At 47.3% G+C, this 26,222-nt stretch overlaps 2 protein-coding genes across 2 annotated transcripts in view; both read right to left on the reverse strand.

Annotated features, from left to right (window-relative positions):
- Nucleotides 1–268: 268 nt before the first annotated feature.
- On the reverse strand, nt 269–10,186 carry AAR2 (AAR2 splicing factor homolog). The gene is made up of 3 exons (XM_019539768.1): nt 9,420–10,186; nt 6,742–6,971; nt 269–1,033 (listed from the first exon to the last, which is right to left on the reverse strand). The coding sequence occupies exons 1-3, from the start codon at nt 10,159–10,161 to the stop codon at nt 866–868; spliced, it is 1,140 nt and encodes a 379-aa protein (XP_019395313.1). The 5' UTR covers nt 10,162–10,186; the 3' UTR covers nt 269–865.
- A 1,158-nt stretch (nt 10,187–11,344) lies between these two features.
- LOC109313320 (titin-like) overlaps nt 11,345–26,222 on the reverse strand; it is a 131,272-nt gene continuing 116,394 nt past the window's right edge. Inside the window, exons 16-25 of the mRNA XM_019539814.1 lie at nt 24,731–26,217; nt 24,063–24,170; nt 22,335–22,733; nt 20,377–20,487; nt 19,086–19,166; nt 18,742–18,804; nt 16,782–16,877; nt 15,702–15,782; nt 15,299–15,415; nt 11,345–14,791 (exon numbers count right to left, since the gene is read on the reverse strand). Of these exons, the coding sequence (XP_019395359.1) occupies nt 14,783–14,791; nt 15,299–15,415; nt 15,702–15,782; nt 16,782–16,877; nt 18,742–18,804; nt 19,086–19,166; nt 20,377–20,487; nt 22,335–22,733; nt 24,063–24,170; nt 24,731–26,217 (2,552 nt within the window). The 3' untranslated portion in view covers nt 11,345–14,782. The remainder of the gene's footprint in view (nt 14,792–15,298; nt 15,416–15,701; nt 15,783–16,781; nt 16,878–18,741; nt 18,805–19,085; nt 19,167–20,376; nt 20,488–22,334; nt 22,734–24,062; nt 24,171–24,730; nt 26,218–26,222) is intronic.

The following is a 26,222-nucleotide window of genomic DNA, read 5'->3' on the forward strand; positions in this document are numbered from 1 at the left end:
ATTTGCAACAATGCCATAAACCACAAGAACACTGACGAATATCTGACCTTCCCACGACTACCTTTTTGCTTTGGCTACCAGGTGGTTTCCAATCAATTTCTGGTTACTAAGCTGTAAAGATTCTCTCACATCAGGCTAGACAGGCTCAGACTCTCTACATTGTATAAAGTTGGCAATACCTGGATAAAGATACCAATTACACTGGAGGAACAGGATATATTAGTATTAGAAGTGTGGAATGGAAGCATTTTAATACAGGTCATGTTTCTTTTGTTACAACACGCTTCTGCAAAAATAAAATAAGAAGCATTATAATCCTGCACACTGTTTCTCAATGGTTACAGTTATAGCCCTGACGATCAGAAAATAATTCCTTGATTTCTAACTTTGGGATAGGCAGGAGAAGGATGTAGTGATCACAGGTCAGTTCCACCCCCCTAATTCTAAAGGTGTCAAACCGAAACACAAGCTCCAGATTCTTAAATACAGATATTTCCACATGGAGTTTTCTGTGGTCATACGACAACCTGGTTGACTCCATGAAAGGAGTTGCTGCAGAAGAACTAGGTAAATGTACATCATTAGAATACTCAAGAAGTTACCAAGATGCATTGCACTGCATGGATATTCTCTGTTTCAGCAGCTCCTGGAACCATGAGGAAATCCATAGGGGGAAGCTATGCCCTGGAGAGCAAATATGCATCGTCTCTAGGCATCCCAGATACGCGTCTATGGTGAGAGGAGGAATTGGCTGAAGACTGTGAGGTGCGTTTCACAGAATGAGATGCAGATTTCTCAGAAATTGGCAAGTTTGGAAAGAGGGATGAGGAAAAGGGGAAATGCTTGGTTGTAAGAGAGATTTTGCTCATTCCAATAATGTTCCTTCCGGCAGTTCCACTACCACTGGGGCGCAGTCATCAGGCTCTGCATCAAAGTCCCATTTGAACTTCTTAGTTAGGTGGGCCTTAAATTTTTCTGCCTTTTTCCTTAGTGTCCTGTCCATTGCAGTGCTGCAGGTGTACGAAAAGAAGACCTAAAATAACAGATTAGATGTCAGCAAATTCACAGAAGGGGCAAAAACTGCACATTTTTCCTGCCTTGACTGAACCCAGTGAGGCTGGCCTGAGAAGAACTTTGAGTTGTTTCCAAACGGCCTTGGAGTTACAAGCAGGTCCTACCATTTTCATCTTCCGCCACAGCCTGAAGGAATACTCTGCCTTTACTCTACCATCCCCATTAGACCTATCAGGGCTGATAAAACTGAATCATGGTCACAGTTTTAAAATCTTAAAAAGCAGAGGAATGAGAGTGAGGAGCATGGATTCAAATAAAGGTAGGGAAGTTATTAAACATGCATGGTGGGATTTTCACAAGTGTTTACCTGGCTTGGGCCCTGCATTCCTATAGCAAGCAAATGGGATTTGTGCTCTTATGTGACTTACTATGATGCTTTTGATAATCTCAGTCACAAAAAAATAGCAGTGGAAGAAACTGCTGGCTCAGTAACTAGATGTTGAAATTCAATCTCAGAAATCAGACAGCAGCCATGAGAAATAGTTGCTGGCCTGAAGGAATGTGCACCATTGAAAAAGTCAGAACTGTGAACCTTCAAGCCTTATGTCCCTGTTTCTTTCTTATAAGACAAAATCAAATTCTCATATATTCACTTGAGACCAAGCACTTTTCATGCCATGGTTTATAGCTAAGGGGCTGGGCAGCAGAGAGACGTGTAACATCTCTCCTACTTTACATCAGAGAATCAAACATAAACACCTATAAAAATAAGGTTCCCTTAGGGCAACTGGTCACTGGTCTGGCCATGAGATTGCTATACAAGAGGATAAGGACAGTTTTCTTTTTCTCTTTTTTTTGGGGGGGTGGGTGGAGAGAGTGTGTGCCACCTGGCATGTCCTACTGGGCACCATATTTAGTTTCTTACTGTAACAAATACCTAAAAAAAATAAACTTCAGCTACGGTATGCAGATGAGACAACCCCAAGTAAGAACTACCTGCTGCAAGACTAACAACTCACAGCACATGTCTCCAAGTGTGACTTCTAATTCCAGTGAACAGGGTGAGGGGCCTGACCATGCTCCTTATGTACAAGGCTCAACGAGAGGAGTATACTAGTATTTTTCAATGTTGTAGCATTGGATTAAATCACAGAAATGTTGGGAACCAACATCTCCACGGATAGCCAGAGTTCTCACCCAAGGAACTGCCTTGGAAGCTAGAGAATTGGAGGGGGTCCCCTGTTTGGAAATCAAATTTCTAATCATGTACAACAGTCATTCCCCTCAAGAACCTTGAGCATAGATAGCATCAAACAGGAATAACCTTTAGGGAGGAAGTTTTTTAATAGTCTCACACAAATCATTAACTTCTCACACATTCACAGTTTTCCTTTAGCACTTCAGGTAGTTATGGCACCCGTGTCTGATTGAACAGGCCTTTCAAACACAGCCCAGCTCTCCTGCTCAATTCTACCACCATGCTGAATTTGTGACCCAGAATTCGCTTCTACAGCAAAAGGCTGATGTTATAAGCCAAGAATGTCCACCTGGCAGACCACAGGGGGTTAAATTGCAGCCATGGAGGATCATCTGGCCACTACTTCCTTCATCACTCTGGCTCCCCCTCCCTTCTCTGGCTTTCACTACCTGCCCCCGGCTCAGGGGACAAAGGTAAGGTGGGTGGCACAGCTCAGCACAGCCTGCAGTGTTGTGAAGTGGGAGAGCCTGCAGCCAAGCAAGTAGGGGGAAGCACCCTTCCATCTGAACACAGAACAGTATATTGGTGAGGGGGCAGGGAGCTGCCCACCTGTGTTCAAGGAAGGGTGGGGGGTGCCATCTGCCCATGCAGCAATAGAGGAGTCTGCAGTCAGGGAGGTGAGTGGGAGCTATGGCCCCTGATGGTGCAGCCAGCCACCAAGAAGTTGAACAGTACTTGTCTAACCCAAAGAAAATGTCATTACAGGATTAAGTTGCAGGGAAAACCCCTTTGGGAAAAAGAAATCTCTTATTCAAGGGAGACCTTTCAATAGCAGGATACAATTCAGAAAACAAATGGCTAAAGTTCAGTTTTGTACATAGCTATTTTCTTCTTCCGTGCTCAGTCTACTGTAAAACTGCCTCTATAGAATAACAGAAAAGTAGATCAAGAAGAGACCTCAGGAGGTCATCGAGACCAGCCCTCTCCTCAAGGCAGCATCATCCCTGTCAAGCACCTGTTTAACCTGCTCTTAAAAACTTTCAACTTCTGCAGGTAGCCTCCTCAAATGACTTAAAAATACTTCTTTACATAGAAACATTAACAGAAATCTCCTATAAGAAGTGAGACTAGTGTTAAAAAGAACTAAAAATAAGGTCACTGGGATTTACAGTTATCCCTCTCAGTAACTTTCAACTCCAATATATTACTTTACAAGTCAAAACTTTTTTTTAATTGATGATCCTGCAAACTCAGGCTAGGGTCTGAAAAGGACCAAGCTGAGTTCTCTCTTAATATCACTGTTATCTACTTAAACTCTGCAATAAATGCTTGAGTAAAAGTTTCCATACCAAAAGTAACTGTCTTGACAGAATCACTGAACCATTGTGATGGACCTGATCTGAATTTTTTCAGTTCACAAAAATTTGTAAATATATCAATAAAACATTGTGTTCAACTGATATATTTATAATTTTAAAGCAATTTGGAAGCCTACCAGTGCCTCAATCATTATAATAAAATAAATTCTAAATACCAATATATTTTGGTATTTGATTTTGGGGTTTTTTATCACAGAAAATCAGAGCTAACCCTGCCCCATCACTCATCAGTATGTGGATCCAGCTGCAGCTGTCCTCCCACTGCTCTGTGGTGCTGAACAGTCCTGATATGCCAGTGCCCCTCAGTCCCAAGCCCCACCAGCCTTGCTTATGCCCCTGACCTGCAGCCCTCTTGTCCCCGCCAGGGCCCCTCATTCCCATCCCACAGCCTCCTGCCACCCTGCCCATCCCCACCTGCCAACGCTATGGGACCTGGTGGCTGCATCCTGCCCACTCCCTGCCCTGCAGGTGCCAGCTGCAGCTGGTTGGCAGTGCTGAAGCACCAGCTGCCATGTGCTGGAGGCAGCAGCTGCTGCAGCTGGAGCACAGGGAGGAGTGTGGAGCCTGGGCCTCTTCCTGCCTGCAGGCAGCATGTCCAGAGTGGAGCCCATGGGGACGTGGGGGGTTGCAGGCTGCCTGCTATGGGGCTCCCTGCCCTACTGCCTTCCCCTGGGGGCCTCCATAGCCCAGGAGGTGGGACTAGGCATGGGAGGGCGGAGCAGCGAGACTTGTTGCTGTGCCACTGGTAACACAAGGGGTAACAGGCTGGGGGCGGGGTGGTAGTTATGCTGCCCTCACCTCCTCTCACTGTAGCACCACTCCCTGCCCCCATTCCATTACTCCTCATGCTGCTGGTGGCATGACGGGTGCAGGGGTCCTGGAAGTGGCAGCAACAAGTCTCACTGCCCCGCTCTGCCCTCCTGCTCTAAGTCTTGCTTGCTGGGCCATGTGCGTGTTGTGGGCTCAGAAACCTAGAGGGGTATGTGCCCCTCCTCATGCCCCCCCCACCCCCCCGGATGCATTGCCTATACTCCACCCCATCACAGACTTACCTGCAGGGAGTTGCGGGAGCTGCTCTCCATCATGCTGCCTGGCTGCCACAGGCACATGTGCATGCACACATGCATGTGGTACCCCTGGCCTGTGATCAGCTTCCTCCTGCTCCCCCTAGCCTCAAGCAGCCTTTTGCAGGCTGGAATTCTGCCAGCCTGCAAGGGAAAACCCACAGTTTTCTACCTCTTTCTCCTGTAAAAGAGAGAATCCAGGTTTGTCCACAGCAAATGGAAAACCCAGATCCCTGGTAATCTGGAACAGTTAACATGGATTTGTCCACAGCGGTCATGCTTGACCAATGAGACTGCCTTCTAAGGCAAGGTGATAGGCTTCATGGATGGGGAAGGGTAGTAGATGTAATACACCCTGACTTCAACAAGGCTTTTGATACTGTTGCCCAAGACGGGTCCAGAGAAGGGCTATGGGTCAGGAGTGAGAAGGTCCAGAGAAGGGCCACCTGCATGATCAGAGACTAGCACAGCAAGCCATATGAGAGGCCTCTTCAGCCTAAAGAAAAGAAGGCTGAGAGGGGACTTGATTGCGGTTTACCGCTATATCAGAGGCGTACAGCAGGGGCTCAGTGAACAACAGTTCACCAGGGCGCCCTGGGGGAAAACAACAGCCACAAACTCCTGGAAGATAGTTTCAGGCTGAACGTTAGGAAAAACTTCTTTACAACTAGGGTGTCCAGACTATGGAACAAGCTCCCACCAGAGGTGGTGCAATCATCTACCTCAGAGGTCTTCAAGAGAAGACTGGACAATCACCTGGCTGGAGTCATCTGATCCCAGATGTCTTTCCTGCTCATACAGGGGGCTGGACCTGATGATCTTTCAGGGTCCCTTCCAGCCCCTATGATTCTGTGACATTTTTATTAGTTGCCTGAGGAGATACAGTCAAGACTGAAGTGTTGCAAGGCAGATACATAACTGACTGGATATGTTAGGGGCCTCCTGAGGAAAGTTCTGCACTGAAAGCAAAATCCTCCTCAATTTTATACCCAGGAAAGTTACTGAATTATTTTGAAGCCACAGATTACAGATACAAGAGTGGAAACGTGAACCCACTCTGACATGTAATCTGCAGCATTTTTAAATCCCCAGAAGACAAATCATTGGATTCTAGTGAAACAAATTATTTTGAGCTTCATTTCATGCCAAGGGGGTGAGGAAGGGTCCTATTTGTAACTGCCAGTGCTCTAAGCTCATACAAGGTTTCATTCCAACTTCCTCACATACAATATCATCCTGCCATCTAAGAAGATCAAAATTAGTATCATCAGGCTTTTACCTATCACAAAAGCTGACCTTCTTTATAATGAACTAAATTGCCCTTGTTCAAATCTACCTGTCTCTGCAATGCTAGTAAGACTTTCCCTCTTTTAAGAAACTGCACTTGTGAAATTAAACTAACTGAGTTATACTGCACTAACCTCTAAAATGGATATGCTGCACTGCCACAGAATGTTTACTTCACACTCATAAGGCCAGGAGCCCTAATAAGACATGGCACCTTGTAATAAGCCTTTTAAATTAGAGGACTGTAAAATCCCAAAGGGCTGAATGAGGTGTAAGTGGGGCGAGTGCAGAAATAGCACACAGGCAATTAATTGAGAATCTATGACTGTGTCCAAACTGGTAGTTACGGTCAACTTTAGAGCCACCTTGAAGCCCAAACCCAAGAGTCTGTACCGGAAATCCCTATTTAACACTGGATGGTAGTCCAGCTGACACCTAAACCCCTTCTAAACTTCAGAGCTGAAGGAAAACCAGCCTTACTTCTAGCATATCCCACTCTGGAGTGTTTTTGGACGAAGGTACAAGAAGCGTGGAAACCTTAATTGTAGGCTTTGAGGGAAAGCAGAGATGGGAAAGGGAAGTTCAAGTGCCTAGTGCTGGATGAAGGAAACCCCTTGAACATCAGTGTAGGTGTGCCCCCAGACATTCATGCATACCATTTCATACGAAGTAGAAGGCAGTGAATCCCACCTCAATCTACATCCCTAGCCTCATCTGAATTTCATCCCATGTTATGTTTCCATCCTCATTCTCATGAGATTTTTTCATACTACTGCTTTTCTGCAGAGGGTGGACTTACCTGTAGAGTGCTAGTTAAAAAGTTGTCCTGGGAAACTATGTCCACAAAGAAGTCAGGTGGGATTTCACTAAGCTGGTGGTACAGGACAGAAATGAGGCTGGTGTAGAGAACTTGATACTTCCCTATGGCATCTTCTGACCTGCACAAGAGATTCAGGAGCTTTTTCCAGTGCTCAAATGCATCATACACGTTCCCAATCAGGAAACAGATGAAAGCAAACTGCAATTCACCTGGAAACGCCCCACCGAGGAAAAAAAGAGACAGAAAAGGACTTTAGTCAGTGAATCAAAGTGAAAGAGGCACACGCAACCCTTGACAGCTATGCAGATTTGTGCATGCACTAGTAAGGTTGGCCTTTTTCCAGCACACAAAGAGATTCTTCTGTTCTCAATGGTTGCGCTACAGTAACAATTGTCAGTCCTTCAGCCTTGATTGCTTCCCACTCCTTTGTTATGCGACTAGGGAACAGACATACTGCAATCAAAAAAGGACATGTTTAGCACAGTCGTTAATCTTGGAGAGCCACTTTATAATCAAATAGAATCAGAGAGTAACATTGCTATGAAGTGACTTCCAGACACTTGGATATAGTATTGTCTGTATTGTTATGAAACACTGTTACCTACAATTATCACGCTACAAAAATGGAGGCATCACATAGTCCTGTGATCCCTATTCTCTTCTTGGCTTTCCAAAGCCTGTGCTTCCAAAGGAGGGCAACAGGGCAAACGAGGCTGCTACTGTAACTACAATATGGTGCGGGTACTGCCAGATGAACCAGACAATCAAAACAAGAAAACTATAACTAATATGTACAGCATAACTAACATGTGAGTAGTATACTGCGTACTGGTCCTGATCAGAATTCAGAATTGCCCGATGTTTAGACTCATCTTATTTGTGAGAAGTATCAACATCTAACACTTTTCAGTGCTTTAAGAGAAGCAATTAACTTGCAAGTAAACTACTTTTTATTTTAGGAGTTGCCAACATTTTCTGGCAAAGAGCCAGAGTGACCCAGTTCAGGGCTAAGCTAGGCTGGCACTAGGACCTGGCTGTATCTACCACTTCTCCCTGCCATCCTGCTGTGGCACAGGGAAAGCTCCCCCTCCACCAGAGTCCCCAGTGCCCAACTGCAGTGCTGTGCGAACAGAGCTGTTCCTCCGCCACAGCCACGGGCTACAGATTGGCAACCCCTGTCCTAGAACATTCCACAATACGATTCATAAGGGAAAAAATTAACAGGAAAAAGAAGAAACAAGAAATGTTGATACAAAATATCAACCATCTAGGGAGGTATCCAGGTGTAGCCATATTGGTCTAGAGGCAAAAGGAATCAAAATTTGTGGCAGAGGTGGTATCTTTTATTTGAACAACTAGATATTTACCAAAAAAAAAAATCTTTATTTGCAAGCTTCTGGGCACAGGCTTCCTTTGCCAGGCATAGGAGATTGCAAAGATAGTAAAAGTTCTCCTAGGTAGAAATGAAAATTCATATTTCATCATCTAGGGATTTATCCTAAGGATAACAGTGCTGTCCCTGCTTGGTTTCAGTCCTCATACAATGCCACCAAGGAAAGAATATTCAAACAACGTCTGATACAACAAGGATTTATCATTGTTTCCGCTGCAATTAGCAGGTAATTAAAGCACTGCCACTGAGGGACGCCAGCTGGTAATTTCTAATGTGTCACTAAATAATATATGTTACATTGTTCTGCACAGTATTTACTCAAAGCTTTCTGCACAACCCCCAAATCCTACCAGAAGAGGTCACCAGCAGTGCACAAGCATCACTTATTCCCAAGTCTTTCAGCCTCTGCTGTTTGAACACAAGAGATGAAAAGCTACTATATTCAAGCTACTATGCAGATGCAAATGGACTGCATTAAAGTGGTGATTTAAAGAGGCCACATTCAGGCAGTTGCTTATAACCTCCTGCTCCATGCCCTAACTGCTGAATTTGCAGCTCCTCCTCCTAATTCTCAGTTCTAATCCTCAAAGGGAATTTACAAAACACTTCACAGATGAGCCTGTGAACTTCACTTCATGAACCTCCTGGGTACAAAAAGCACAGACTAAATACAGACACTGGAGTTATGACGCACTATAACTTGCCTGACAACTGATTCCCCAGATACCTCTCCACTATTTACCTGCTACATTCATCCCCCCACCAAAACCCAGCCCGTCTCTCACCCACTGACTCCTCAATTTACATCTTCGCTGACTTGCCTGCAGACCAGCCTCTGGCCTCTTTAGTATTCCTCCCATTCAGGAAGAGTGCACGCAAACTGCAGATGCTTCCTCAGCCTGACAAAGGGTTTTTAAACCCAAAAGCTTGCTAATACAACTTTTTCCAACTATTTAAGTTGGTCTAATAAAAGATATCACATTCACCCACAGAACCTCGTCTGCCAGCTCCTTGTTGGCATTTTTCATGGCTTTCAGTGGTACCCAATAAGCGCATGGGGGCACAGAGGAAGGAGGGGATCAGAGCAGCAGGGACAGGGGACTGACCCAGCCTGCTGCCACTGCTTCAAACAGTGCCAGCCCCTGGGCCCAGCGATTCCCCTACAAAGCCAAAGGCCGAGTTCCTGGCACAACAGGTAGGGGCGGACATCCCCCTCGCTGCTCATGCTGGCAAGGAGTTAGTTACGGGAAACTTTCTCACCCACCCAGCACATCCTCAGGCTTGCTGGAGTATCGCTTGTTTATGACGGTTTCCAGAGCGTAGCTGAGATCCATGTTGTGCCTGGTGATTTCCTCAGGGGTCGCGCCGTCGGGGTACATCTGTGTTGGCACCTCCGTGAACCGAATCTCAGTGCCCGCTTTGGGCTTCATCTTGGGCAGCCGGGCCAGGCCCTCGGCGTAGCTCTTGCACTCGGTGTCGTAGGGGGGCCGGTTCTGCTCAGCCCGGTCCTTGGTGTGCGTCCCCGCCAGCACCGGCAGCACCTCGGAGAAGGCGCAGACCTGGCCGCTCTCGGGCTGCAGCGTCTGCATCACCGCCTCGCTGATGCAGCTACTGAGCGACACCCACTTCTTGAGCGTGTCGTAGGGGTACGGGCCCAGGAACGGGTCCATCTCCAGCAGGTTGGCCCGGATCGCCTCGCTCTGCTCCGCGGGCGCCGGGCTCAGGTCGACCTGCTCGGCGGCCGGGTCCCAGTGCAGCACGCGCAGGTCGCGGCGCCGCAGGCTGAGGAAGAAGCCGGTGCGCGGCCCCGAGGCGCCGGGGTCGCGGCGGTCCACGGAGCTGTAGTGGAAGAAGTGGACGCCCGGGGGGATCATCTTGATGCCGCGGAAGCGGGGCCCCACGCTCCACGTCTTGTAGTCCACGCCGAGCTGCGTCCCCTCAGGCACCCCCAGCACCACCACGGCCGCGCCCTCCGCGAACAGCCGCCGCGCCTCCTCCGCCTCCATGGCCGGCCCCGCACGCACGGAAGCGAGCGCCACACGAGCCCCCAGCTTCCGCCGGGCCCGCCCGCCCCGAGCCGGCGACTTCCGGCGGTCCGTCGCGAAAACACCGGGCGGCTCCTGCGGCCGCGCGCGAAGGGCTTGGTTCGGCTCGTGCTCCCGGGGTCACGGTGGCGGCCCCGGGCCTCTCGCTGTCGGGCGCGCCGGCAACGTTGTCCACGACGCCCCGGAGAGATGGGACTGAAAGGGCGAGTCCGTGTTACTCTGCGCCGCCCCCCCGCTGCGGTAACGAAGCTGTCAGCCCCGGGCGAATTGCAAGGGCTCAGTGCACCCGTCCCCTAGAAGCCAGCGTGGGACCCCCCGCTCGTTTCATGGGCCACTGAATGCCTATTTGTGGGAATTGCTTTCCCTCAAAAACATGCAGCTGTCTCCACAATAATGCTTCAACGTGATTGTGGTTTATAACTGATGATGTAGCTTTGCCTGGGTTATAAATCCTCTTAGGGTTTCCCATCATGTCTCTGTCCTCGGCCAGGGGAGCATTAGGGACAACACTTGCCCTTCTCCCACAAAGAAACCCTTCGGGGACACCCACGTGGATGGCAGTTCATGGCAGACTCTTTCTTCTCTTCAAGTTCCCCAGTACTTCCCATCCAAGCTCTGCCTCCCAGCCTGCCTTTATCCCGTCATTTCAGTGCCACAAATGACAGACATTTGAAGATTCCCCCAGTCAGAAAGAACCCAAGTCCCCAAACACCTAACAGGACCCACACACGTATTCAAGAGTAGGTCCCAGCAATGCAGTGACACCAGGACAGCACCCTACTTTCATGCCCTGAACATTTAGAGTCTGCTGTGAGCAGGGTTCCCTTTTGGTGACTGGCGAGGGTGGAAAGTAGTCTATGAATCTGTGAAACATATTTCATGGGTGAAGTTTGGCAGGACAGCATTAGTCCCCATCCTTCCTCTTCTCAACTGGATCTCTGCACTAGGAAGGCTCCTGGATGATCACCTGGGCAGCTCTGCCCAACCCACAACGCATGGTCCTTGCTCAGCATCCTCGTCACAGCCAGCTGTGGGAGACCCAGCTGCCTCCAGGCATACTGTCACCCTGAGGAGTCTCTGCTCCTAAGGCTCCTAACTGCCACTGCTTTGCTCAGAGAAAAGTCAGCTTCAGGTCACAAGCTGGTTCAGCATCAAACACATTTATTTCACTTTTATTGAATACAAGAACAGTGAGCACACACGCATACATCACCAAGCACTGAAAAGGGATATGATTGAAGGGAATGGAGGAGAGAAGAGGAACCAGGGAAGAGGAAAGGGGAATTAGTGAAGGAATGGCAGAGCATTGCAGTTGGTTGGTAAGGTGCTTTTCAAATAAAAATAAATATTATTATTATTAGTACTCATGCAATTGCAGGCCAATTCTGGAATGAACTTGTGGGACTAGGTGTGAACAGGCACTAGCGTCTCCCACCTCCTTCGATGGAAAGGCCCCCAAATGAAAGAAAAAGAGTGATCACAGCTATCTTAAATATCAGCGACAGTGATGAACAAGGCAGAAGAAAGCCAAAACTTTCAAGGGGCACCTGGCTTCAAATATGATCACAAAGAATAAATATTCTGTATATATAAAATCCACACTTTGCCAGGTGAGCAAAAGACTCCACTTTCCTCCCTCCCCCCCCCCAGCTTTTTTCCTTGTCACCCATCAAATATGTTGGGTTGAGGAATCCAGAAAACTGGATCCAGTTTTTAAAATCTGAACATGTAGGGGGCTGAGTGCAATTCTCCTACTTAGGTTTTACAGCAGTGTAACTCCACTGATGTTCATGAAGTTACTCCAAATTTTAAACCATCATGAAAGAGACCAGAATCAGGCACAAAGAGTTTCAAAGTAGCCTCTTATTTAAAAGTCAATGGTCTCAAGTTTGCACCAGCAGCTCTTTGGTTTGAAATGCAGGATGTCTTGAAAAAAACTAGTGCACTGGGACACTTACCCCAGCATGCCAATGGGAGAAACATGCCTAATATTTTGCACAGCTCTAGGAACAGATCTCCTGGAGTTTGGCTTCTCTTCCCAAAAGCATAAGTGCTTTATTTAGCTAGTTCACATATGGGTTGCTGTGCAAAGGCTCAGTCTCTTTTTGATGTTGGTGGGCACAGACCCTAAAGCAGCATCCGGTGATAAGGTGGAGAATCCTGAGAGAAAAAATACACATTTGGATTCACTGGAAATCTGACACAATCTTTGCTGGCAGAAGCAAAGGAGTCAGTTATTTTATCAGGGAGACTGTGCTCATGCCATTAACGCTTATGGAAGAAACTGATGTGCCAAAAAGGAGAACAGACTTTGTGGAGACATAGTGAAGGCAAATGGAAGGACCAAGATCCACCAGAGGGCTGAAGTTCTCTGCTGCGGCAGCAAGTTGATCAGATGGGTACATCCACTTAATCCTAACTATTCTACTGGTCCCTTTTCAATACAACCCTCTGATCTCATCACAAGAATCACTCAGAAGAGTTTTCTATCTGGTGTAAGGTCTCTATATGTTTGTGGTAGGTGAAAAAAGGCAAAAATGGTGCAATGTTTATGGGCCCTTTGTAACTTGAGGAGCTTGGGACAATTTCTCTGGAAATCAGTTGATTTTTTTTGTTTTGTTGTTTTTTTTGGTTCTGAGTTTGCCCTAACTGCCTGGTTGACAGTATATGAGGCTTGAGCTGGTGCCCATAATCCCCATTCCAAGTGTACCAGTAATGGAAACCTTCATCTAGGTGCAAAAGTCTGACCGGTAGAGAGGAAAGCAGCCTCACTGGACACTGGTGCATCATCAGCAACTGCCTCTCAGTGCTGGCTGACTGGACAAGGCTACTCAGCCTTGCTAATCTAAGCTCTGCACTCGCACATCTTTGTATCACACAGTCACCTTCTCAACTGCCAGCAGATAGGAGTATATTCTAGGCAAGACTGTGGTAGAACAGTACCAAGCTGGTAAAGGATGGAGATTGCTGTGTATCAGCTCCCCTCTTGAGAGCTGTCATACCGCCTGTGGTCACCCTAGCAGAAACCAGGTGTGCAGCCTGCTTCAAAGCCAAGCAGAGCAGAAATACCTTCTTGCTTATCTGAAACACACCACTTCAACTTCACGTGAGCTAGATCAAGAGCAGGGTTCAGAAATGCAGCTATGCAAGTGTCCTGGTTCAGTAGGTTTGGGGTATGGGAATGGATCTGTAACTCAGACTTTGGTCCGGGTTTTGAAGACATCGCTGAGGAGTGTGACTGGATCTCGCTACTGCTGTGTGGACTCCGGATCTGGGGTGGGGGGGGGAAGGGGGGTCAGGACTCCTAAAGGTGGGAAGCATCTTTGTGTTGGCGGGGGCTGGTGAGACATTGCTGACTGGTGTATTTTGGTGATGCTAACTGGGCTGTGGTTATAACTGTCCATTCCTTCTTCCCCAGGCCCTCGCTCCTTCACATTACCAAGAACTCCTTTGTCACCAACCAACCAATTACAAACACATACTGTATCACTACATCAATTCCTCCTGTCACAGAGCTGATCACTCGGTGACAAACGCAACATTCCTCTCCACCCCCCAGCGAGCAGTGGTTAATGAAATGTTCCCCATCCTCTTCCTGCAGGATGTCAGTGTGATCTAAGATTCTTGTAATACATCAACCACAGTCAATCAAATAATTATAACTTAAAAAATGTCATCATCATATTTACCAGCACTGTTTAATTATTTTAATATTGTTTCCCACCCCTCAGTTCCCCACCCCACTTGTTATATATAATATACATAACTTAAAAGCACATCCATATGAAACCCTTACAGGCTGCATCTTTATAAATGAAAAACCATATACATATATTTGTTTTTGTTTTGTTTCAAATTAGATCCATTCTTAAATACCTTCGGAACAAGAGCTTGGATAAAGGGACAGAGGAAAGGGAAGGGAGGTTGGGGAGGAGCATAACAACTGAAAAATGATGCAATAGAACCAGCATGGAATGGGGAAGAGAGGTGGTTGCCACACATCCTAAATGCAAAAAATAATCATGAAAGAATCAAAACAGTTCAATGGTTCTCTCTCTTCTTTCTTTAGGTGGGGAATAGTTTTGTTTCTGCTTGGTTTCTTTTGTTTGTTTGTTTGTTTTTTGCTTTGTTGCAAAGCATCTTTCCTTTCCATTCAGTGTGCAACAAATGACCCCATGATTTGTGTATCCTTTAAGTGGAACATGCAAAATGGCGGTTTGTTGTATTAATAAGATTATTATCATGATTTTTCTTATCAGTCCAGTCAAATTCATCACTTTCTCCGCAAAGGCTAAAAGAGGCGGTTGGTTTTGCTGTTATTGATGTTGCTGTTTGGAATTCATCTCCAGCATATAGCAGCAGTGCAAGGATGCATTTTGTTTCTTGTGTGTGTGTATATATATATTTATATATATATAATATATATTCGCTATTCCTTTTTTTTTTTTTAATTTTTGTCTCTCGCCATTAAGGTTGTAGCCAGGATGTCTATGTCTTGTTGACAAATCCAGCATGAAGGCCCCTTCTTCATTGTTCTCCAGCTTTGTCTGAATAGAGATGCCAGTGTCGGTGAACATGGAGGTCAAGATTCCTGTACAAAGCAGATGTAAATGATCATGGAGTATTTCCTTTCTTATTTGGTCAATATAATTTACTGGTCTATTAAAAGGTTCTTGCTTATATTAAAACACTAAACAATGTTGCTCGAAACATACAGGGCCATATTTCATTATCCATTCCACTGGTACCCCACAACTGAATTCAACTGATGTAAAAGCCTGGTTCTGCAAGGTGTCATTGAAATTACTGAGTGACTCTGTCTGTTCTGTGTTATGCAGGAGGCAAGATTAGAACAGAGGCTGGCAACCTATGGCCCACGGGCTGGATTCAGCCAGCCAAGTAACTCTATCTAGTCCATGAAGCCTGGATATCAGCAATGTTTCTGAAGTAGGTAAATTTGGAGACAGGGCTTCCCCGCTGTTGGGGGAATTCTGCAGGACTTGGCAGCAGCCAGGTCAGAAGTGCTGGCCTGTTGTGTGTGTGCATGTGTGTGTGTGACCATGTGATAGGTGCTTTACCTTTGAACTTCTGTACGTACCTGAGGCTTCTTGTCCCTTTCCTCTGGTGAAGGCTCTGTTTCTCTATATACCACAGCTTTGGTTACCAGCATATCAGGGTGCTGCAGTTTGGCCTCTTTAATTGCCAAAGCTAATGCCTGTGAATCAGAATAACAATAAAACATTTGCCACTAATTCATTTAAGGCTTTCGCTAGTATTTAACAGTAGCAGAGCCTGCTCTGCCCATAAAGGCCTCTCACCTCAAATGACCCTCCCTCTCACGCCCTGTATTAAAAGATTTATTCAGGAAGGCAACTGCTCCCAGGGATTGCTGGACTGTGGATGGACTAGCTTTCTTTCACAGTAGAAAATGAATACTGACAAAAACTGTCATGTGACAGCCCCCAGAACTACTGACTATTTTCACACAGGCAGCTTCTTACCTGGTCTTGATCCACATCTTCATCTCCTGTAATAATGATCCGCTTCTCTATTCTGGTTTCTGAAAACCCTCCTTTCACAGTCTGCAATGCAAAAGGGAACAGGATGAAGTCAGAGGCTGGATTAGGAACTTTATAAGCACTTGTCTTAAAGAACTACTGTGGCCTTTGTGGGTGGAGAACATGGTGACCTGATTGCTTGGTAGGAGGTGGACAAAGGGAACACTTCACAGTATCACTCTACAAACTCAGCTAGTCTCATTCACATGAAGGCGCAGTTCAAGTTGCTGATGTTGATTCCTCCCTGGGATTAACAACAGGATCTGCAGTTCCTTCCCTCCCCATGCACTGCCCAAAAGGCAAAGAAGAGCTGACCAGCTCTCACTCCATGCCTGGAGATGGGAGGGGGACGGGAGGTGCTCTCAGAAAGACATTTCGATGCAGAAATGGCCTCTCTCCACTTGTCAACTGATGTCCAAATGGCACCTGTTTGGCATTGGATAGGTTGGGTGAGATATTAAAAAATGCTGGGCACTGCCTTTAACTGATCCAATAAAAGCTGGGGGGAGGCTTCAGTAGGAGCAGCATCAGGCCCTTGCCAAGTACTATAAGAATTCCACCCTACTGAAAACGTGTCCTTTTCCTTATGGCTTGGATTATAAAAATCCCCCCTCCCTTCAATAGCGACCACAGCTTGGCCCTGATGTATTTACATATATGACACACACGGTAAATTCCCTTCCCTTCTTAAATGCAGAACACAGTAAAAGAAAAAAAGCAAGCAAGAGATATATTGGCTCAAATCTACACTGCTGATGCACCTCATTAAATCTGCATTACACCTGGGATGAGTTTGGCCCATTAACTTGACATGGTAAATGGTTCTTGGACAATCACTATGTAAATAGCACAATGGGACAATGCACTTCCTGGCTACAGCTAGTTTAGACAGCGGTATCATTTCCCCTCATATGATCTGCAGTGCAATTTCTTTCTCCCCTCAGCCTTGTTGCTTTCTTTAGATATCCACATTCTATCCAGAAGCTGCTAAGTCGTGACCCATTCCAGGCTTCACCTTCTTACCTTCGTAACATGGGTAGTGGTGGAAGTCGAGAGGGTTTCTGCCGTAGCACCGAATATGCTGGTAAGACCTTCTTTTCCAGCAGTGGTGCTGGTGATCTACACAATATGCAAAGAACATCCATGTCAACAGGACGGAGAACATTGGGCCTGTGTGAGGACTGCCACTTCCCTCTAGCTTGCTATCAGTATGGAACCTTGGACTTTAAGCTTTGGACCTAAGGATACATCATACAACCATCCCATATTTCTTCATTCCTTCTGTCACATTCTCTTTTCCTTGACTGTTCTGAGGCCAGTATTGTGACCTCATATGATGTCATGCTACAGAGACTGGAAGGTGGGACTCATTTCCCTTGCCATTGTGCCCTTTCTGCTTCTCACTGACCTTCCAACACGGAGAAGCAGTGCTAGCCAAGGCCTTTCATTTTACAACTTTATGGCTATTTGAAGCTGAGCAGCAGACGACCCATGTCTCCCCTAATCAGAACAGTCAAGGCCAGAAGCAGAAGTGAAGGGAAGGCCAGGGTGCCCCTTCCATCTGCCCCCCAAGTATTCACACTTCCTTGGGGCACAGGTCCTGTGAGGTGACCTCTCCAGTGGGCCTCACTCCAGACAGCGTAACCAAATGGGAAAGCAACTAAGAAGAAAGCACTGCCCTGTGAGGTGCTGAGTACTTCCTGTGAATTGCTGATCATCCTCAACTTCCACTGATGTCTGTAGACATTGGGATTAACCCAGGGAAGAGAATTCTGTATTTGGTGCATGATTTTTATTGAATCATAGCCTTAGCCCCTTAAGGGCAGAATCTTGTTTTGCAAGAAGGCCCCAAACAGCAGTTACCTATCTGCATATTGGCATTTATGAAATCTACACTTCTGCCACTTGGAGGTGCAGGACCACATACATTTTAGTTTTAGTCACTGAGCAGTTAGGACACTCACCCAGGAAGTGAGAGATGCAGGTTCTAGGTCCCCCTCACCCAGGAAAGGTTTGAAACTGTATCAGTTTGATGTCCCAGCCCAGTGTTCAAATGCCAACATCACAGGTCAGACATTATCCTCCTCTGGTATTTACCAACTAGTCTGGATCTTTGTTGTATAGAATTATGTGACATATGGTCACCCAGCATACATGCAGGCACAGCTGTGTACCTGTCTGCGTTATCTAGTGCATACTGCACATGCTCAGTGGCTGTGGGGATAGTTACGCATCCACCCTGCAAACTGTGCACAAGTGCTAAAAATGGCTGAACGGCTGCTATTTGGGCCTGCAAAGTTAAATAGAATTCTGCCCTTTTGTGCTTCAAGACCTTCAAGACATGAGACCAATCCCCAGAGGCTGCTGCTCACACAAAACTTCCAGGGGTCAATAGGATCTCAGTCAACCTAAGTTTCAGCTCAGGGCACCGTAAGAACATGAGAACTGCTATAGCAGGTAAGACCAAAGGTCATGTAGATCATCTCCTGCCTCCAAATGACAAGTAGTGGGTGCTTTATAGGAAGAAACAGAGAAAGTTAAGAGTGACCTCTCCCCTGTCAACCCTGCATGTTATGTCAGTAGACCCTGCTGGGCCTATCAGTCCTTCAGAAATCTGTCCAGCTCCAGTTAATGTTTTGTGTGTTGGTTTGGGAGAGCAGAGAAGCCAAAAGCACCAGATTCCAGGTTCCATCTTGGTCTCTGCTCCTTACATACAGGTGGGATTACCAACCCATTCTCCCTGTCCTCAGCTATAGGAATCACTCAGCCTATGGAGCTGGTGCTGCCCATGCTGATGGCAGAAATGCAGAACAATGCCTGCTTCCAGGAAAGGTAATGAGGGAAGTACTGAAGCAGCCTTAACTCAGAGCAAATTGCTAGCCTCTGGTGCTACCATTTAACAGCCAGTCCAGCCTGCTACCATGTTCTGTAGACCTCTCTTTAGCAAAGGAACCTGGAAATTAGCAGCACATTTTCAACTCACCGGAGATATGGAACGAAGTTCTGTTGTGGGGCCAGTTCCCTTCCCCAGCTTGGTGCTTAGATCCTGAAAGAACAACCCTTACACTGAAGCACTGGCAGACACACAGCAGGAAGGATAAAAAGGCAACTCCCTCTGAGCAGGGAGTACCAGTGAAAAGCCAGGTGTTAGATACTGTCAACTTCTAGTGGCCAGAGGGCACTCCCATCCATCTGCTGACCCCAATGGGACAGAACCCACCCTCCAAGCCTCAGTTCTCCTTGGGGCTGCTCCTTTCCCCCATCATCTGGCAATCTAAAAAGGGGAGAACTACATTACATGCCACCTTCCTGGAGCTACATGCTTACTGAGGTTGTTGATATGGTTTCTGTGGTGACAGTGTGGGAAGTGGCTATTGTCTCTTTTCCTCCTGTGATGCCTCCTTCAGCCTGCCAAGAGAAGGAGAAATCTGGTAAATCTGTGAGGATTAAGCTGACAAATGAGCTGCAGTCAGCAAGGATAGCAATTTGCTTTTTATACTTGCTGATGGAAAGCTGGTTTCTTGGAGCAGTGATGCACGGTGACACTTCTGCTAATGGGGTAAGGAAGCTGCAGAAAGTTCTTATGGTCCCAGATACAAGGTCAGAGTCATGGTGCCCTATGAATGAGCTTCCAAATCACAGCCCCCTCTGTCCTGCAGCCACAAGCCCCTCTCATCTGCAGTCATGGAGAAGTGCTCAGCAGCTCAGGAGAGGCAGTGAATGAACCCTGTATCCAAATGATGCATGTTGGAGTAGAGGAGTTGGGGCAGGGCTCCAGTGGAATGGTATGTGGACACTACTATGCTTGTGAAAAGTGCTATGGGCTCTTTAATGGCCTTGAGCAAATGGGACCTTGTTGTGATGCCTCTAGATATGAAAACCCAGAATTTACAAAGGATTTTAAAAACTGACATAAGTGAACAGTACATTTTGAAACCCTGAGTTGACTTTAGAGGTGGAATTTGAACAGATTAGAAAAAGTCCAGCAAAGAGCAACAAAAATGAATAGGGGCCTGAGAATTTGGAAAGGCTAAAAGACCTTGGGGTATTTAGTTTGGAAAAGAGAAGACTGAGAGTAGATGTGATAAAAGTCTTCAAATATATGAAGGGCAATTTTTAGAGAATTGAAATGGACTTTTCGCTGTGGCTACAGGGGACAAATGTAGGAGCAATGGCCTCAAGCTGCAAGAGGAAATTTAGGCTGAAGATTAGGAGGAATTTTCTTACTATGAAGGTGGTTGGGCATTGAAACAGGCTGTGGCCTTTCCATCCTTGGAAATTTTCAAGAGCATGTTGCATGGACACTTGGCTGGGATGGTTTAGTCAGGGATGATCCTGCCTTGAGCATAGGGGCTGGACTAGAAGACACTGTGACGTCCCTTCCAACCCTACTTTACTATAATCCTATTTGTGCGAAGGGGCTCCAATCCCCAAGGGGTGGGGCTAGGGGAGGACTAGGTTTTGTTTGCCCAGCAGTCTGGGATTTTCTGGGAGCTTTGCTGGGACTTGCTGAGGCTTCACAGAGCACTTGGTAGGGCACAGCCTGCCTTCACGTTCTTTTCACCCAGCATCACTGAATCATAGAGTAAACCCTGGTTAGCACAAAGGAGCAAGTTACCTGTATTGTTTCCACTGATGTGACCCTCTGTTGCACAGAAGTCTCTGGTTCTGCCTTCTTCACACCAGATGCAGGGCTGACAGCCACAGCTTCTGTTTTCAAGACTGTTGACTGGGGAAGAAACACAGCAATTCAGCAACAGGTGGGGCTTTCTTTTAACAGGATGGAAGTGTGTTGGTTCCTCAGACTTGATTAAAATTACAACATCAGTGAGGCATGGACTGTAGCCTACGTGAGTCTCCTCCCCCTAAGTCCATGGGCACAAAAACACCTGCCAGGAACTACTGTGGGTGTGAGTAAGCCAGAAGCGAAACACTAGTTAGCATGGGGAGCCTTTGTGAAGTCACTCTCTTAGAGAGCCACACCGCTCTTCCAAACTGGCATGCTAAGAGCCTGGGCTGAAGTCACCTGCAGTGCTGCCAGCTACTATGCAAGCTCCCTGACATATCTAGTCAAGTGCATCCCAATCTCAAACAGCTGTTCCTGCTGACTGAGGGACAGAAATATTATTGCCAGTACCTGCCCACACTCCAGGTTACCACTGGAGAAAGGCAGGTGGAGTTCCCTAAGAGCCCTGCTGATGAAAGCTGCAAGAGGGATGGACTGACCCAATACACACCCAGCTGCCGGGCGCGTGCACCTTCCTCACTTCACAGACTGAGCTGGACTCTGCACTCCATTAGTGCAGAAGGGAGCTTGCAGCCAACTCCCCAACTGCAGACTCACCCCTACCAGGAGCTTTTGCTGGGCTCTATGCCAGGGTGGTAGTGGATGAATTTTAAGCTTCAGCTTCCACAATGTGTTCTTCCCAAGGTTCCTGTGGGTAAAGGACACTACAACCCCAGGCTTCAACTCAAAACCCCCAGCAGAATGCCTCAGAAGAAGTGGATTAACTTTCTTGAATTCTTACCCTGATGGAGTTATAGAAGACAAGATGATCCTGCCTTGAGCAGGTGGTTGGACCAAGTGATTTCATGAGGTCCCTTTCAGCCTTACTTTCCTATGAGCATATGACTTTCTAATTCTCCCTAATGGCCAGTGCAGAGCTGCATGGGGTTAACTTATCTTCAGGCAGAGGATTTACTAGGCTACCTGGGAGTTACACAACCACCTGGGGCATGAAAATGAGGACTCCAGTGAAGGGCCAGGCACTAGTATCTGGGTGCAATTGCCCTAATGTCAAAAGCAGGGAATCTGATGCTTTGGCTCCAAGTGCTGGGACATACAGTCCAATCAAAGAGACACCACTGAAGGGAGATGCAACTCCATGGTGAGGGACTGAGGAGCTGAACCCTGTTCCAGATCTACAGGGTTCACCTCCTGGGATCCTGCCTCTACCCCTTTTCACTACAGAAACTGGTCAACTTTTGTTCCTGTGGCCACTCCATCTGCAATTTGTTGAGCCTGGTGATAATGGAAGTACTTGCACAACAGGAACCACCAGACATCTCTGGGGCCTATCCCACCAGCCTTTGGGTAAGTGGCTCCCCCCTCACCTTCATGATCACAGGTTAGTTTGCCGTACATGTGTCTCAACATGCATGCTATTTGTTGAACTCATGCAACAAAAAGGGGCACAGCTTTTGGTTAAGAGAGACACCCACCCATCATATATCCTTCTATGGTAAAAGTGTTGGAGTTGCCACCCAAACGCAGTGGATTACAGGAAGATGATGATGATGATGATGACAACTTTTTTGGTTAGAAGATATACAAACACTTGCACTACAGAATCATGCACCCAGAGGAGATGAAAACAGCCATGCAAAACAGATGACAACATTCATTAGGGCAAAACAAAGCCACTTGAAAGGATCCCAGGGTTGTTTAAAAGCTGGCATGCTTTTCCAAACAGACACGTGAAGGGCATGCTGATCAAGCAATGCCAGATACCAAGACAGAGAACATGGTGAGATGAGGACACAAACAAATCTTGATGGTATGGCTTCCTTCTGTACCTCAAAATGGGACACTTCTGACACATGGTAGAAGACCTTCTCCCCTTCCTTGGCACTTTCTTCCTGGCCAGGAGCTGTTTTGTCAGCATCCTGAGAGGAAATCGAACCTTCAGCTTCTGTCTCACTCTTATCTCTATCAAGCTCAGGCAGACTCCTGGAGATGTCTTCAAAGGCGGTGCCATGGAAGTCACTGATAACTGTAAAGTCCACCTCTGCTTCCAGACTGGATGTTGAGCTGACCGTAATGCTTGAGCACTTACGCTCGATAGCCAGATGGTTGTCCTTCAAGAAGACTGAATCCTTCTCCTGGTCCTGCTCCTCATCCCCGGTGTCACTTTCAGGAGCCTTGTGCCGAGGCGGCTTAGCTTTCTCGTCTGCACCCTCCCTCAATCCTGCTCTCTGAATGAGACACAATGACGGAGAGAAGCTAAGACTGTAAGTACCAAACAGGACAACAGAGCTGGCTTTGCCAAGAGGAGAGAGGAGGAAGTAGGGGAAGGGGAGGAAAGAGGTGGCTGGGGAAACGTCACAGCGTGGGATTGAAACACAACTCAAACATGGAAACTGAAACCTTTTTGACAGCAGCAAGTTTGCAGAGGGAATAGTTCAGTTTGATTTGCAAAAAGCAATTAAAAAAATCAATATTAAAAAAAGGACTGATCAAATAGAAATGCTCCAACACGTCCAGGGGCGCATCACTGAGCCTGACGGAAGCAGATGTGTACAAAACAACAGGTATGTTTCGATATACGTATAAATGGCTCAGAGTCTAGCCCCATCAGACATCAGTAAAGTTTGGCACAAAAACAAACAAAGAAGGGAAAAGAGGAGAGGCTAAGAGTCAGAACGCAAGAAAAGAAAAAGGCCCCATTAGCTGCATACATTCAAGGAGAAGCAAAGGAGCTTGTCAATTTCACCGAAATCACCCCAACAGGAGTTTTACGCTCGTTTGGGTTTGGGCACTGCTCTTGTTTTTATGTGCTCATTTTTATCGGATATATGAAAGCAAGGGTCAGTGCAAGCTCACGGCTGCCCCACAAGCGGGATGGCCAGGACCTCTGCCCGCAGGGCCTGAGCTGAAGGGAGTGCTTGCGTAGAAACCATTTCAGACTATGTAACACTTCCCCAAAGGTCACTTCACATTCAGAAAGGACCCATCACAGATGAACATATTGCTTGTTTAATCAGTGTAATTGACAACAAGATCAGAGCAAAGGGACACCCTCCCTCTCCTAGCTCCTCTTTATATACATACCTCTCACCTCTCCCATCAGAGGGTAAATTCACTCTGACCCTGCTTGCCATTCAGCCATCAGAAAACTTGAATTACTCTTTTGTTTCATTTTACACAGTGATTAAGGAGAAGCTTTCAACCCTCTTTAAAGACCCAAAGCCCCCTGATGTCAAAGGAAAGGCTCCCAGTGACTTCAAAGGAAAGGCTCCCAGTGACTTCAGACGGGTGGCAGACTGGGCCTACATGTGCAGACATATCCCTCAACCTGGCCCCAGCTTGGGTACTTTTTTGTCTGTGTTACTGGTAGGTTGAGAGGTATGAGAAACAGGGTTTCAAACAAACTCAAGAGGAGCATATATATGTATGTGTATATATATATCTATATATATAGCAGCTCTGTAATAGGGAAAGGAGTCAAAAGCATACAGTTCTCAGCTGGTTAAGGTGGGCTTTCATACTGGGGTAAGAAGCAGTTAGTAAAACAGCACTGAGACCTGGGAGACCACTGGAACAGCAGTCTTTAAACTCTCTTCTCTCGGGATGGCTTTTATAGATGGGCCAGATAAATCCTTTTCTTCCCAAGATGGTTCCTGAGATTTGCTCTGGATTAGAGAAAAGGGTTAGTCTTAAGGAGCAGAAATAACTCTACAAGGAACTGCTCTAGTGTCTTATAAGTGCGGTAGAAAGCTATTTCATCATCCAGCCACCAGCTTGCCGAAGACAGGGGAGGAGGGCGTGGGGCTGACAAGCCAAGCAAGAAGGGATATCAAATTAAGAAATGCAAGGGTCAAGCTGGAAGCGTGGGAATGTTGCTGCTATGTGTGTGTGTGAGTGTGGCAGATACAAAGCTCTCTGGTCCACCCTCCCAGCCCCTTCTTGCTCCAGGGCATGAAGCTTGTGTGCCCAGTTTCACGTTAGCAGCTGCCATTCTCCAGGTGGCCAAACTTGTCAGGAATTCACAAAACAAAAGCTGATGAACCGACTGGCCAGCAGGTCTGCAATCAGCAAATGAGCCAGACCACATACACATACATAAAGGACAGGGAATGCAAAGCGACCGCTCTCAGTCAATGGATGTGTGAGGTGCCATTTAACATGATAATAAAGAGCCACACAACATGCGTATGAACTTTCCATCGGGACAGTTCATCGGAGAAGTTACCACAGCTTCTGCCAGTGTGAGTTCACAGCCGGAATCAGGGGAAGCGAGTCCAGTATCATCTTCCCCTTCATGCTCTGAGTCAATGGAAATGTCTTCCTTTGAGGATGGAGGCTGGGAGGGATCTCTGCTGGCTGCATCTTGTATGACAGCTAAGGCTCCCACACTGGACACTTCCCCAAGGTGTATGGCTCTATCATCTGAGGTGCCTGAGAATGTGGGAGATGGAGAAAGCCCCACGTCTGACTCCAGGTAATGAGGCAGCACCAGCTGATCACGGGCTATTCCTGATAGTGGCTCAGTTTCAGGAGCACGGGCTTGTAGTCCTGCTTGGGCTGCCCTTCGCTCACCAAAGTCTGAGCCGCAAGCTTCACCTTGCTCAAACATCTTAATTTTAGAAGCCACCGACGTCTGCTCATATGTCTCGCTGCCCCTGCCCAATGAGGTATGCCAGCCAGCTGGGAGTTCAGGCAAAGCCAGCTCCACGGGCACTTCTTCTTGACTCATGGCTTCCACAGCCCTGACCATAGACTTCACAGACCCAGACTCAGGTTTCTGTTTCCCACTGGTAGTTTGTGGGTCTTTGCCAACTTCAGCTGTAGAACGAACAGGCCAGGACAATTCTTCATTTCCCTGCAGTGGGTGAGGGTGGGCAGGAACAGTGTCCGTTTCTTCCAAGGATGTTTTAACTTGGGTTGCCTGTCCTGGAGCAGGACCATTCCCAGGGGACAGTTCTCTCACCCTGGGGCCTATGAATTGAGGCATTTCTGCTGCCATGGGGCCTTTGTCCTGAGGGGGCTCGGGTGGTTCTCTTGCCATGGGACCTTTGCTTTGGGGCACCTCTTCAGCCATGGGGCCTTTGTCTTGGGGCAGTTTTCCTATTACCAAGCCTTTGACTTGAGGTTTTTCTCCTGCCATGAGGATTTTGTCTTGAGGAGGCTCTTCCACCTGGGGCCCTTTGTCTTGAGGCAGCTCTCCTGCCATGGGGTCTTTGTTCTGGGGCAAGTCTCCTACCATAAGGCTTTTACTTTGGGGTGGCTCTGCCACCTGGGGGCTTTTGTCTTGAAGTGCCTCTCCTTCCTCGGGGCCTATATCTTGAGGTGGTTCTCCTGCCATGGGGCCTTTGTCCTGAGGTGGCTTGGGCAGTTCTGCCACAGGGCCTTTGCTCTGGGACAGCTCTCCAGCCATGGGAGTTTTGTCTTGAGGTGGCTCTCCTGGCATGGGGCCTTTGATCTGAGGCAGCTCTCCAACCTGAGGGCATTTGTCTTGGGGAGGCTCTCCCACCTGGGGGTCTCTGTGTTGAGGCGGCTCTCCTGCCTGGGGGGCTTTGTCTCGAGGCGGTTCTCCGGCCACAGGACTTTTGTCTCGAGGCAGTTCTCCGGCCACAGGACTTTTGTCTCGAGGCGGTTCTCCGGCCACGGGCCCTTTGCCTTGAGGCGGTTCTCCGGCCACGGGCCCTTTGCCTTGAGGCGGTTCTCCGGCCACGGGCCCTTTG

This window comes from Crocodylus porosus, unplaced genomic scaffold (assembly GCF_001723895.1).
Source record: "Crocodylus porosus isolate Cpor-Errol unplaced genomic scaffold, CroPor_comp1, whole genome shotgun sequence".
NCBI lineage: Eukaryota > Metazoa > Chordata > Crocodylia > Crocodylidae > Crocodylus > Crocodylus porosus.